The 15,331-nt window shown below is 43.7% G+C and overlaps 1 protein-coding gene across 1 annotated transcript in view; it reads right to left on the reverse strand.

Moving 5' to 3' along the window:
- Window positions 1-15,331, reverse strand: part of LOC147659246 (AP-2 complex subunit alpha-2) — a 272,868-nt gene that overhangs the window by 108,355 nt on the left and 149,182 nt on the right. The window contains exons 11-13 of the mRNA XM_086951859.1: window positions 5,277-5,374; window positions 4,704-4,935; window positions 777-953 (exon numbers count right to left, since the gene is read on the reverse strand). Coding sequence (XP_086807985.1) covers window positions 777-953; window positions 4,704-4,935; window positions 5,277-5,374 — 507 coding nt within the window. The remainder of the gene's footprint in view (window positions 1-776; window positions 954-4,703; window positions 4,936-5,276; window positions 5,375-15,331) is intronic.

Below are 15,331 nucleotides of genomic sequence, written 5' to 3' on the forward strand. Positions count from 1 at the left end.
ATGTTCATAATAACCTCAAGTATCATCATGCAGGATTTCTCTAGGCATTATGCTACTGTTTCCCTTAGTAGTACAACCAAGGGTTTTTACAATCAGAGGACACTGCCAGTGTGTATAATGAACAATTTCTCGTTCAGCCATTTCAAAACTAGGATGGTTGCGAGACATTTGTTGCGTACGGACATTCTGTGGAGCTTCAATACAAAACAATTAAGGAAAAAAACATGCAATGGGTTGAAGTAGATTAAGACAATAACAAAATCTGCAGCTCTATGTGATCCACACATGAATGTTCTTTGTGGGGACAGTTCTGGATTAGCGGGCTGACAGATTATATTCTCAGTACCTACAATACAAGGCAAAAGTCACAATGTTGCTACTACTACACATCTACCAATACGGGTGAAGCACAACCGTATCACACATTAAAATAGTGAAAACACTGCTGCCATTGGGCAATGGGATGTCTCAAGCATGGTGAGGTGCTTTCTAAATTTTAAGCTCCATACATATTTTCTAGGTTTATGTGCACCACATAGGCTCTTGCTTAATAATAATCTGGTAGCAATGCCTAGAGGGCATTCATGATCATGATTTTTTTAAATTAACTAGTCAACCACCTGTTACGTAATGAAAATAGCCATGATATTAACATAGTGAACAGAACTCCTGCACTTTTGGTCCTCAAACAGGAAATGAAAGCATTAGAAAGCAGCTTTGTATGACTGTTTGCAGCTAATCTGATTTATTGCTTATAGGCGTTCCATTGGACATACCACTGTACTGGCGATGACCGGGGCGGGCTCAGTGCCTCCGTTCAGGTCAGATGAGCTTCTCTCCTTCTTGGCCTCATCCAGGTCGGTGACTGTGCCTGGGCCCTTTTTCTTCTTCAGTTTGGTAAGGATTGAGGACTCCCGCTCGGGGAAAGGGGGCATCTCCTCCAACACTGTAGCCTGCGCAATGACACCAAGAAAGAGATGAACAGCCTCATCGGAAGCACTGCCTCAAGAGGGATATTACGAGAGCAGTGTGATACACAAACATTCTGAATAAATTGAAAAATCGCATTACCGGGCTCCACATAGATGCAGGACACACCTGGAGATACTGATGGGCTACCAATAATGAGGATAAATGAATAACATTGTAGCGTATGATGGCCACCCAAGCTACCTCAACACTGTTCATAAAACTGCACAGAAACACAACATAAACATGGGAAAATCCAATGCTTTAACGAAAACTAGTCAAGTGCGGTTGAAGGAAGGGTACCTATTCCGACGATATTGAGCAATTATGCTGGGCAGGAAACCCAAGGCCGACAATGAGGTGTTCGGTAAGCTCACGGATTTCCTTCAATTACAATGGTTTAGCTCTTCATAGTCCAGCAGTGTAAATTTCTGACCAAAGTGACTCTCTTGTGTATATCGTTAGGATTGCATCAGTGATAAAAAATAGTGCCAACTAAGCAAACAAAAATATATAAATAGGGATGGGTCAGTGTGTAACCCAGCCATTGTTTTTTTATATCCACAGTAAACGTGTGTGGAGATAATAGTCTTGTGAATGAATTCAGTGGACCTTGTGTGCAAATTTTGCGGTTCTGAAAATTTACTGGATTTTGCACCTCAATGGCATGAGTCCAGGCCTATTTCTGAATCTTTTAAAACAACAGTATGAAATCAATCTGTCATGATGACACTATCACTCTACTTTAACAGTAGATCTACAGTACATCTTGTACTTTTAGCTCATATTAGGGGTAGAAAAAATGAAAAGTTCACCAGCCAAGTCAGGGACACTTTGCCCTTGACCTAGACAGATGGCGTTTTGAGACACCTACTCTTACAGCTAGTTGTCTCTGTCAAGACAGCAAGGACTTTAGGTTGCAGGGAATTATTTTCCCTTGGGCCACTCAAGGATGCTCTGAGTGGCAATGGAGAAACAATGAGCAAAACTTGGCACCTTTGTAACAAATTCCCTATTTGCGGAAGTTCCAGGCTAGGACTTTCTCTAGCAGGAAATGGGATATATAAGGCTCAGGACTAGGGAAGACAGTAGGAGCTGTAGTGGCAAGATTACAGTTAAATAAACATAAGAGGGACCCTGAAGAAACCAGTTCATAGGGAACAACCCAACATGGGGAGAAACGCACTAAATAACATGAAAAGGGTGTCCCCAATATATATGACCGAAGGACAAAAGTTCCAAAATATAGAAAATTACACCCACTGAACAGCTCAATTGGGTTTCATTATTTATTTTTCATTTTGTTTTTCATTATCATATTTTCTTATTTAAAAAAACAGAAGTGAGGTTCCATAAATCAATGAAGGTACTTCTGGGACCTTCATTGATTTAAGGAACCTCACTTTTTTTCGACCCCAGATTGAGGTTTGTATTGCTGGATACCGGTGCTAAATGACTGAATCCTTACTCTTTGGACACGCTTTTGGTGTAGGGGACATAAAGGCTTTATAAAATGTTTTCTGATGTGCGAGTCACCTTTATTCACTTTTGTTTAAATAGGGTATATGTCTCCTTATGATTGGCTTGCTCAATGATCGACCGTCATTTCTGCTTTTTTGAAATTGAGACAAACATTATATTCTCTTTCGCCCACAGATATGCTTCGTCAGCTCTGGTGTTCAAATTGGTTCATATTTCAATTCTATGATGACTGAATTCTGGGTCGCTAATGATCTATGAAACAGAATATGTGCGCCCTGATGAAGGAATTTTTATAAATTGTTTGTGGTACCTTCCGAAACGCGCGTCTGCGCTTTTCTTCTATGGTTGTTACAGTTGTTTATTATTTTAATTATTGTTCTTTGTATTGTTTTGTGTGTCTGAAAGCATTTTTGGCCTTTGTGTCCCCTTTATCTTACGTGATTGCTTCCTGGTTGCTGAACCTTTTGAAGTGTGAACTTTTACCTACATATTTCTGAATACTGTCATTTATGGGCTGCTTTTTCTTTCTATATGTCTGATGAAATACTATGGGGTATTTGAATGAGATTAGGTCACTGATGTTTTTTGCCAATATATTTATGCCAGTGATCTGTTTTATATCTTTTCTACTTTGTTTTAAAATAAATAAGAGATTATAATGAAAAACAAAATGAAAAATAAATAATGAAACCCAATTGAGCTGTTCTGTGGGTGTAAATATCTATATTTTGGAACTTTTGTCTTCGGTCATATATATTGGGGACACCCTTTTCATGTTATTTAGTGGCAAGCTTACAGCCCTTCACAAACGCGACAAAGTTTATTTTTCAAAACTGTGAAAATTGTGACAAAACTAGCATTGACAAAACCAATCATTTTGGAGTTAAGTTGTCTTCGCAAGCATCACTAACTACACAGAACAAGTTAAGTATTACTAGCAGAAGTGCATACTTCAATTAGCATACAGAAAAAGTATAGCGTGGGCAACAGCAGTGCATGCTTCCTTGCAGGCACACAGAACAGATATGGTACAACAGCAGTTATAGTGTTCCATCACTCGAATAAAATAGGCACAACAACACCTCACACAGCTGCAGTACATGGTTTCTTCACATAGGACAGGAGTGGCACAGACAGAAGCTACAGGCTTCTTTTCATACTAAGGTTTCAAAATAGGAATAAACCATCCACACGTCTTTATACAAAGACCGGAAAACAGCAGCAGCATCAGCTTCAGAGAAACAAGCTCTCAAAAACAGCAGCACTACTGTAGACTGCACACGCATGCACATACAGTATGACTGGCACAGTGTTAGACTCCCTCTCGCAAACTGTGCCGTGCAAGCATCCTTCACACAGACATAACGCTAGGACATTGCAGCAGTGGATTGAGTTATACAGAGAAATCTATAAGGGGCACACGCACAAGTAGGGGTTAGAGGGAGGAGACATTCAAAGCGAAGGGCAAGTGTAAGGTTAGACTACAGTAGGGGCACGCGAAGGAAGCAGGGAATATTGAGTAGAGGCGTTTTTAATGAATACATTAGGATTTACCAGCATTAAAACAACATTATGCACAACAGGAGACGAAGACTGCCCTGCTATCAGTAAGTTGCAAACACATTTTCTTCTTCTCTTCTGTCCTTATCAGGGGTGAGGACTAGGATTGGAGTCTTCAGCCTTCGGGTGTGGCTGGGCATTAGCCCAATGGCATTCAGAGGAGAGTGCTGTGCTATTTGTTGAAGAGTTCCTCTGTGAAACGCAGCCCTGCAGGAGACACTCCTATTCCTAAACCTTGCCATCCATCTGCATAGTATGAATCCAAGTGCCTTGCTGACCGCAGTAGGCACTGCAATGACCGCCCTCTTTTACAGCAGACATTGCGTGAGGGACGAATGCTAGAATGATTACCTCACTTCAGCTTCAAAGTCCCCTCTTAACATTCCTGCAACGCATTGCCCCATTTAGCGGCTGCGCCACCAGGCACCAGAACATAGCAAGACTGGTTGCGCCACTTTGATGTTTCAGACCAACAACTTGTGAGACCCTCTTCAATTTGCCACACTTAAGTTACTCCACAACTAATTATCTGCTGGACACAATGAAACCATTTGCAGACAGTGGGCCTTATCATTCTATGTTTACAAGTGGCCCTGCCTTGTCTGACGTCAATGCTGAAAGACCACTTCACCCTCCTCCCACCCTCGAGTTCTTAACCTGCTGCATGTGCCGCTAGGGTGTGCCCTTCATACCAGGATGTCTGTGCTGGCTATGGTGCTCAGCCGCAGGTACTCCACAGCTCGCTGCTGCAGCTCCACGTCCGCGTTCTTCAGTTGGCTGTCACTCCGCAGCACGTCTTGAATGGTGGTCTTGATTTCCGGAAAGAGGTTCACAAACTTAATGTAGGTCGACAGCAGCAGCGCACGAGTGGGGACACTGCAGAGGTGGAACTTGGAGTGCAGAAGGTTGAACTGAATCAGGGGACTAAAAAAGAGAGTAGATTAGGTGCTGCATGCAACTGTGCAAAAACCAAAAGGCAACTAGTTGGTGCAGCAGCAGTACCTGGGTCCATACATATTGTCAGCACCAAAACTATGATCAGTGTTTACTCATCATTTATTTAAATTCCATATCTGTATACGGTTTGTGTGCATGTAGGTAATTTTGAGACATGACATTTGAGAGCACTGGCATTTAGCATTGTCAGTGCCCGGAAACAGTGACAAGTTCGGGTCTCTGAATACTATAATAAATGGAATAACAAAATCCAGCACCCTCCAAACTCTTTCCACACACTGTCACCAACTCCAAGAAAACCACTGTACCTGGATCTCGGATCACCGGCTATCAGATTCCCAAATTCTCCTAGGATATAACCGCCTACTTTGACTAGGTTTTCATGGCAGGCTGGGGCTTGCAGAGCCTGTTGAGGTAAAATAAACAGAATACTGCTGCTTAATATGTCGCCAAGTTAGTCTCGGGCTGCTTCACAAGTCCACATCTCAAAATTCACCTGTTATACTAATACAGTTACATTTCTCAATTGTTATAAAAACAGCAGCTAACACCCTCTTGGTTCTTCCAAGTGTCTCATCTTTCTCAAGAGTAAAGAGCAGTTTGGTTTCCTCATTATCTGGACAGTCAACACAGGAAACCCATTCAAATGAGAAAATGGCTGGAATAGCTGATGCACTATATAAAGCACCAAGGCATCAGATACCCCAGCATCTGGATTTCAGTAAGGACATATGTATACGAGTCCACGTCTCTCAGAAGAACTCACAGGGGCCTCAATTGCACGCCGCCTCTGCGGAGTTCCCAACTTTGCTTGGACCAATCTACACAGCAAAATAAGATACGCATAAGTGGGAGATTATCGATGACACAAGGAAACTAATATTCATCCTAATTTAAGAAGGTGATAGTCTTAGAGTAGGCTAGCTTGCAGTCAGCAGTGATTCAAAAATCATGTGATGTCCCAGGATCTACAGGTCTCAGGAATAAAGACATGAAATCAGACTTCCTGCAAAAAAGTATATTTGTTACATATTTGCCAAAGTCATATCATGAGCAGGGAGCATAAGATGATAAATGTGGTAAATGGAATTTTCATCCTGGCACAACAATAAGATGTGATTTAAAAAAAGGGTTTGAATTATCTAAAATAGTATACGCTCTTAAAAGTGGCAATGCCATTAATCCTACGACCAGAGACTACACAGAACGTGCACCCAACAGAATATATTTCTACAAGAACCTCAAATCCATGTTTAAATAGTTGGAAAATAAGATTTAATTAATACTGTCAAAACATGTTTGAATCTAATGAGACTCAGACCTCTGGTTATGAAGTAAGTATATGGTATACTACAACAAGGAGTTTTAGGATGTTGCACAGCATATGTCGAATAAATAAATAAGTTACAAGCTACTGTTCACAACTACTGAACCACTATGGTACCACCATCTGTCTTACATCACTCTTGCTCAGTTCCGAAATTTGATACATGTGTTTGCAGAAACAGTGATTCAATATGATATTCATTTTCATTGAACCATGCACTGCAAATTGGAAACTCCGTTACACATGTATGTTACAGTTGTCATCCTTTTAAGATATGACATTTTATTTCTTGGCCCAGCTATACGCCCTGGTAGTAATGTCAGGTCTAAGAAGTTTGCCAGCCTTGCATCTCAAAGCGTCATGGCACATAGATTCAGGATTCGCTGAATATTTTGACATGAACTCGACCATTAAATGGATTATATCCAATGTGGATGTTACTCGTAGATTATCCTCTTTTTTATTTATTCTTTTCCTTCCCATTTCAGCAGCTTGCCTGGCTCATGCTCTGATTTTCAAAATCATATGAATCTGACAAGACAAGCGGGTCACCGCAATATTCCCATGTAATCCCTTTGTTTTATTTTGTACCCACTGCAATGTCAATTTTATTACTATGTACTGCCTGGCTGTAACAGCATATGCTTTCACAGTTCTAGATAAACATTGCCCTCTCGCATCCCTCGATGTGCTCGAGATTGCTATGATGCCTTTTCTTTTCTGGCACCATCTCTTCGTTCACCACCAGCTCCAACTGGGGATGCTACACTGGAAAAATTCCTTTACCCGTTGCTGTATGTGATCCGCAAGCATAATTAGCTCAAATACATTGGTATTGGCATTTGTGTCAGCAAAAGCAATAAAATAACCCTAATCCCAAACAAATGCCCCCCACCTCTCCCGGGGCAAGCATAATTAAATTTGAATTTAATTTGAATTTAAAAACATTTATTTAGCGCGCTTTTACCAAGCGGTTTCATGGCGCTTTTCAGATTGCGAACAACGACAGTGGCGAAGGGAGATTAGGCAGCAAAAGCTCGGGAGAAAAGCAAGGTTTTAAGACTTTTCCGGAACTCTGTGTAGGAAGATGAAGTGCGAAGTCCCACAGGGAGGGAGTTCCAGAAAGCTGGGGCGAGGACCGCAAATTTTGTTCCGCCAGCCTTCTTCTTCTTAAATCGTGGAATGGTCAGGAGTGCCATGTGGGTGTAGCGGAGTTCTCTACCCGGCATGTAGGGCTTGATGGCAGAGCATATAAACTCCGGAGCGGTGCCCATTTTGGCCTGAAAAGTGAGGCAGCCAAGTTTGAATAAGGCTCGCTCTTTCACAGGTAGCCAGTGTAATGCCTGCAGTAGAGGGGTGGCACGATGAAATTTGGGCAGGCCATGAATCAGGCGAGCGGCCTGGTTCTGCACTAGTTGCAGACGGTGAATAGCATAGGCTGGCGCGCCATTATAGATTATGTTGCCATAATCAAGGCGTGAGAGCACCATTGCCATCACGATGATTTTTAGAGCCGGGAGGGAGAAGAAGCGGGAAATCTTCCTGATTGTCCTAAGGGAAAAGAAACAAGAGGACACAACAGAACTAACGAGAGTGAACAGAAAGTTGGGGGTTAAGAAGGATACCGAGAGTTTTGACTTTAGGAACTGGGAGTGGGGGAACACCAAGTGAAAGGGGCCAGTGGGAGGGAGACCAGGGGCTGCAACCACCTCCGGTCAAGACCAACTCCGTCTTGTCCGGATTGAGTTTGAGGTGGTTGCAGTTCATCCAGTCCTGAATGAACAACATGACAGTTTGGACATTCAGGGCGGATGAGGGAGAATGGGAAAGGTTAAAGATTAGCTGGAGGTCATCGGCGTAATTGAACACCGTGACCTCGAGCTGCTGCAACATAAAAATGAGGGGGTAGATGTATAAATTAAACAAAAGAGGGGAAAGTGAAGAGCCCTGGGGAACACCACACACTACCTTGCGGGAGGCGGCAGTGAAACCGGCAAGGTGGACCGCCTGAGCCCTCTCGCTCAGGAAGGACTCGAGCCATGCGAAGGCCAGGCCCTCTATGCCCGCTGCCCTGACACGGGTGAGGAGGATGGAGTGGTCCACCGTGTCAAAAGCGGCGGACAGATCTAAATGGCTCACACCCTACAAGTTTAGTTTGCAGATAACCCATTATGGACACCACATATTGTTCCAGTGTTCAGTACCAAAGTTGCTTTCTTTGTTCCATCATACTATTCTACATTTTACCATTCTTATCTAGCACACCAAACCAAATCGTATCAGTGTATAGCCACCCTCGGAGACAGAGAATTTTCAGTGACAGCTGCAATACACAGTATTTGCATAGAAGCATTAAAGTAAACAACCATATCAAAGCAGATGCAACCAACTTCGAGAATCATTACAAGCTGGGCATGAGACGACGGTCCAGGGCTTTAAGTGGGATGACACAACTGGGGGGTTTCGCAAAGGGGCGTGGCCAATGTAATTAAGGGCGTGCCTTAAAATGGCCCAATTAAAAATCGGTGCTTAGGTGTGTATTTGCTTTTTCTTTAATTGCATCCAGATATACGATAAAAGTAAAATCATACCTAAAACAAGTCAGGACTATTGACTTTATTAATTATTATTAGTTGCATAAGATAAATAGGCAGCAACTATGGCTTGTATATAATATTGAAAAAGCTTCCACTTAACCCTGGTGACACCACGACAATGTTGCTGCTCCTGAGTTTCAAAAAGAGAACGGAAATCCAGAGAGAAAATGACTCTCTTTAAAGGATTTCCCTTCCCCTACAACGCTTACCTAGCATGACGTCATGCCGTAACTTCTCCACTGGTGAGAAGTGCGCAGTGTGAGCATGCGCGCACCGATGCGTCTGCTGTCACTACAGTCGGAAAAATAGATGGATCGCCTGTGTTTTAAGGCACAAAACAGAGCCCGATAGAGACCCGCTTCGAGGCCTCCTTAAAAAAAACCCTGCCGGTGCTCAGCTAGGGTGACCAACTGGCATGAGTGCAAATTCAGAACAGGGAGTGTAAAAATTCAGGACAAAGGGTCAAAATTCAGGACAAAAATTCAGGACAGGAGGTCAAAATTCAGGACAAAAGGTACGTTTGACAGACACATCAGAGAAGGTTGTGCAATAGTATATAAGTAAATAGACAACCACTATAGTACAAGTGAAAATAAGTTAATATTAGTTTGAGAAAATTGTGCACTTCATGGTTTGTCAGTATGCGTGCAGCTTTAAGCAAATGTGCAGGTCTTTTTGTGATAACAAAACCGCCCCCACCTTTCCAGCTCCCAGAGAAAACGCCTGATGCCCGGTCCAGCCAGTCTGGCATTGCTTCCACTCTCCAAAGGCGCCCCTCATCTTCACATAGAACCTCTCTCATGTGTATTTAATTTCTTCTATAGTGCTACTCATCCCAAGTATGTGGAGCAGAGTGTTGGAGTGAGTTACAACAAACACATATTTTATAGAGACAATCACTCATATAAATGTGAAAGTCAATGTATAGGAAATGTTGCTTAAGATAATTGGGCTTACAATGTGTAATTATACTTTCAGCCATCATTCATTCTTTCACCATTCATTCTGTCCTTCCATCTGTGTGCCCATCCATGCCCATATTCATCCATTTACAAACCTATCCATCACGTATCCTTCCATCCATCATTTCACTCATCCATCCCTCAATCCACCCTTTTACTCATCTATCTATCTATCCTTTTACCCTATCCATCCATCCACTCATTCATCCACTCTTCCACCCATCCATCCATCCATCCATTTACCTATCCAGCCATCCTTTCACTTACTCATTCATCCATCCAGTCACTCATCCTCCACCCATTCACCCTAACAGTTATCCACTTACCCATCCCCCTTTCTCTTTCAATTCCCCTTTCACTTAGCCATCCATCCTTCCATCCAACCATCCATCCACTCATCCACTCATGAATCCATACATTGAACCTATCATTCATCCATCCATCCTTTATCTCATCCATCCACCCTTTCACTCCTTCACTTAATTATCCAGTTTTGTCCATCTACCCGCCCTTTCACTCACTCATCCAGCTTTACATCCACCCTTTCACTCATCCGTCCATCCATTCACCCTTTCACTTATCAATTCATCAATCCACCCTTTCACTTATCAATTCATCAATCCATCCATCCATCCATCATTTGACTCATCCATCCACCCATTTACTCACCCGTCATCCACCTTTCCACTCATCCATCCATCATTTCACTCATCTATCCAGCCATCCATCCACCATCCCTTCACTTACTTACTCACCTTTTCAAATGAATTATGAGACCCATCAATAACTCCATCCTCGCTGTAGTTCCTAAAGCAAGGGGTGGGGTGGGGCAGGGTCCACTATGCCCCTGCACATAGCCAATCTGAAAAAGTGGAAGGCATGAGTCATGCATGATGAACAGTGCCTGGATGTGGGGCGACTGTGACATGGTGTTGTTGCCAGACCTTTAAGTGGGATGAAAAAAGTAGGCGGGTTTCTCCAAAAGGGTGTTTGATGTAATACAATGCGTGGCTTAAAACACATAAGCTAAAAATCTGTGTTTAATATAATGTGCCTCTTCTGTCATTGCATCCGGATATATAATGCAACAAGTAACATTACAGCTACAACAAGCCAGCACTATTGGCTTTTTCAATGGTTGTTAATTGCAAAGAATAAAAGAGCAGCAACCACGGCTGCTATACTATAACTATGATCCTTTCCTTTGAACTTCTTTCACTGCTTTACTTTGGTTAACTGAATTCTCACCTAGCAGCAGCATGGGCGTTTTTAGGTCGAGTTAATTATAACTCGAACCTTTTACTACTGAACCAAAGTCTCTTGAACCAGCCGGATTTCCAACAATGCATGTTAATTGTTCATCCGTGACGCTTCTCCAGCGCGCGCTTGGCCTGTCACACAACATCACCACATCAAAGGCTTCTGCTCTCCCTCACTCACACCCCATCCCCACATGCTACGTCCCTCCCTCCCACTCGCTGGCTCCCCTGCCCCCCCACCAGACTCTTGAAGCGCGACGCTTGTTTTCTATAGCATCTGTATTCTTTGAGGCGACTTTAGTGCGCTTTGTACGGTACATAAATTAGGCAAGAATTAACAGTGTGTGTACAAATTAGGCAAGAATTAACAGTGTGGGCCATTTTTATTGCATGGCTTACTTTTCCTCGTCATTTGAAACTTCACGCTCGTCGCGCAGCAAGCACATCACTTCTAACCCGAGCAACCCGGTCTCTTCGCTACGCAGCAGACACGTACCTCGTGGAATGGCATTCTTTAGGGAAGGGCCGGGAGCTTTCTAGCAGACAATTTAAAAGGATCCTGGCTGCAAACACACGTCTTAGCACCATTTCCATGACAGACTGCTCTTGGCTGAGTCACGCCCCGGACACGATTTCTAACTCAGACAGGCGCAGACCCTGAAAACATACAGTAAGTTTTCTTGCACGGATAGTTAAAAAAAAACTTGCGCTCCTACACACTGAAGTCGAGAAAGCTGCAGAACTTAATGAGCCGAGGTTGTTTTTTTACTCCTTACCAACGGCTTCCTAGTCAGCCAGGCACAAGAAAGGCCTATTTTTTTCAGAGCTTGGCAAGAATTCGCTTATCAATTTGACCTGTGGTGACCTCTGCCTCGCTGGACATATTTAACATATCGGCCCAGTACAGGAGTTCAAGCGCCTTATCAGTTTTCCAATTCCCATCTCCCCGGCTAGAGATTAGTGTGTAGGGTAGTTTAATTCCAGTTGAGCTTTAAGGATATATGATTTACTAGGTATTGTCTAGGGGGTCGCGGTCGCGCTTGTTTTGTTCACTCTGCCCCTCTCCTTCTGCCGACCCCGCACCTTCTCGTACTTTTCTCCCCACTCCTTTACTCGGTTTTCCTAAACCCTCCCTGTTCAGCTTTCTTCTCTCTTTTTAACCAGCGGCGTCAGGTATATGGTTTGAAGGAACCCAGATGAATACATTTGCAGCTTGCACTAATGTTACTTCGTTTCATCATTTAAGTGCAAGATAACACAACAGATGCTAATTATAGAATGTAGAAACAGTAGGAGTGAGATATGGAGCACAGTAATTCATCCGTATATTAACAAAGCAGACCATGCCTCTTTGCTCACTTCTAGGCACTGATAATGCGTATGTATGCAGCGGGATTACAAATGGCCACGAAAGAAGTAAAATGCACTAATCAAGCGCTTTACCAGTTTTCCAATTCCCTTCTCCCCGGCTAGAGATTAGTGTGTAGGTTAGTTTAATTCCGGTCTGGCTTTAAGGATTTATGTTTTACTAGTTTGTTTGGATACGCATCCAGCAGCTTTCTCATTGCTGTCCTGCCCCGGGCGCAGCCCCAGACTTTCAGCATTATTAACACTGGCGCCATATTTTAGCAGGCGCCCACTTAACTTGATATTGCCACTGCTTGTTCTTTCAGTGAGCGCAACCTGGTGTCTATAGTCCAAGCGTGGGGTTTGTTTACCTAGAGAGCAGCCGAGGATTACACGCAGGCTGGTCGCAATGTAAATGCATGTTTTATTATCCTTCCATGAGCTAGTCAACAGAAGTTTGGATTTCTAAAAGATTCTTGGCATTTTATAAGAAATAAAATCAGGGCGTCCTGCAAAATGCTAATAGGTTTTGCACTGAGGATACCGCACCAAGGCAGCTCTGTGACACGTGCCGGAAGCAGTGTTTGTGTAGCCAGTAAAAAGCCATTTCATCACTTTGTATGAACTTTTTATGAGTTAAAACATCCAGGTTTAATGGTTATGTTGTGATAAAACCACACCCAACCACACACACACACACAACCACACCCGACCACACACACACAACACTCACCCACAGCCACACACACACAACCACATACAAACCCACACACAAAACCACATGCACAACCACACACACAATTTATAGACTTTTGTTGCAATTGGTGTTGCAATATTTAGTAATGCCAATAGCTCAAACTTAATTAATGTGAGACCTATTGCATTGCAAATGCTTGTTGCACTTCTATGTGACAGAAAGCCCTGCCCTAGACTGAGGCTGGAGGAGGCCACCACATGCTGTGCCAGCCCAGACTGATCCGTTCTCACTCTGTATGTGGCAATCAGCTCCACACAGAATGACAATGGGCGGGGTGGAGCGGGTCTTGTGCTCAGAGGAGTGCGAGGCAGCCCCATAAGGGAGCGGAGACCTTTTGCAGGAGAACGGCTCTGTTCCCTGAAAGGCCCAAAATTACGGACAAAAGGCATTCGTAAAAGAGATCCTCATGGGCGTGTGTGGGTGTGGTTGTGATTGTGTTTGTGGTTGTGTGTGTGGGCGTGTGTGGATGTGTGTGTGTGTGTGTGTGTGTGTGTAGTTGTATGTGTGGTGTGTGTAGTTTAGAAAGTAATCTATGGTAAGACGATGGAGGACCATGCAGCAATACTAGTGAGGACCTGGACTTTAATGGAGAAACAGGAGGTCAATTAAACAAATAACTGGTACCCTCTTTGCCATATAAGGTCTGCTAGATGAGAGGCAAGAATTAGTTTGTAAAACTGTAGTATGTCACTCTTAGGTGCCGGTGTATTTTGCAAAGAGAACACAAACAAAACAAAAAAATATGGGACTGCATGTCTTTTATGCAGTATGGCTTTCTAATGTAGGGCCACTAGCGTGTGCTGGCGCCAGGCTGACATGAGGGGCACAGAGAGGTAGTGCAGGCAGGTTGGGGGGTGCGTGCACAAGGACGCATTGGTCCCTGGGAGAAGGGGGGCGCTTCTGTGGGGGTAGTAGCTTAGAACTGACGTGAGAGTAATAGCTGCAAGCAAGTGGTGCCCCATCCCTTTGGACGTGTGTGGGTGTAAAAGGGGAGCACTTTTTGAGTCACATGGAGCCCCGGTGCTTCTGCACATGCTGCACCAAGGTGGCAGTGGTCCCTGTGGAGGCTGGTCCACGGATTAAAATATATTAGCGGACTTAGGGAGCAGAGCACCAGGGGTCCAGTTACCTTGGGAAAGAAGGAGGGGGGTCCCTCCCTTCCCTGGTTCATAATTTCCAGCTTGAAAGTGCCTGTGTGAGTCAGAGGGAGTGGAGCAGGGGTGTGGCTGCGAAATCGGGGCTTGAAGGATGCCAAGGCCGCTAGTGGTGAAAGGTTTGGGCTTGAAGTCATGAAGCCGGCTTTTTCTGTGGGAAGAGTGCTTCCTAAAAGGGGAGGGGGCCAGAGGGGCATACATGGTTGTATTAAGTTTATTTATAAAGTCCTTTCACTTAGCTGCGATTTGCGGTGCCTTTTCCTTTACGCTTATGTCTCATTCTATGGGCCACATTTCTTTCTTTGTCTATTGCAGTTTTATATAGCACAAACTCTACCCGAAGATATCAGAGCTCTTTACACGAGCACAAGTTGTGTTACAGAAGGACACACTCATTTCTTAGGTATGTGGACAGGGTGTGGCTTAATGGCTAGGGTGGCCGATTTCGGAGCTGGGGAACCAGTTTCGGGTCTGGCCGGAAGTTCGAACATGTGATTCTTGTAAAATCACTTATTCTCTATATGCCTAAAAATGAATGTGTATATCTGTAACGCAACTGGTGCCGTGTAAAGTGCTCTTCTGGTGGAGTTCACGCTATTAAAAAAATAAAGCGTTTCGCCCAGAATCGCAGGATGTTTCAGCTTTCTGCCAGACTCGAACCTGGATCCCCAACTCCGAAGTCGGACGTCAAAGCCATTAAGCCCCACCATCTGAGATAAGCGGCAGTATGAATGTCAGTGGCCTTTACAGGAAGACTATTGACAGTTGGAAGTTAAATTATGACACAAAAGAGCAGGCACTACTGTGAGATAGAGGAGATAATGAGTGATCTATCTGTGTTTGCGGACGCAAACATAGCACAGAGCATTTCCACAACGAAAGACTGGGGAAATCTAACAGAACTCAAGAGGAACAGAATCAGGACTATTCTACACGGGACGATACTAAAGCAATATCTGA

The sequence above is a fragment of the Lissotriton vulgaris genome, unplaced genomic scaffold (assembly GCF_964263255.1).
Source record: "Lissotriton vulgaris unplaced genomic scaffold, aLisVul1.2 SCAFFOLD_1329, whole genome shotgun sequence".
NCBI classification, from domain to species: Eukaryota; Metazoa; Chordata; class Amphibia; order Caudata; family Salamandridae; genus Lissotriton; species Lissotriton vulgaris.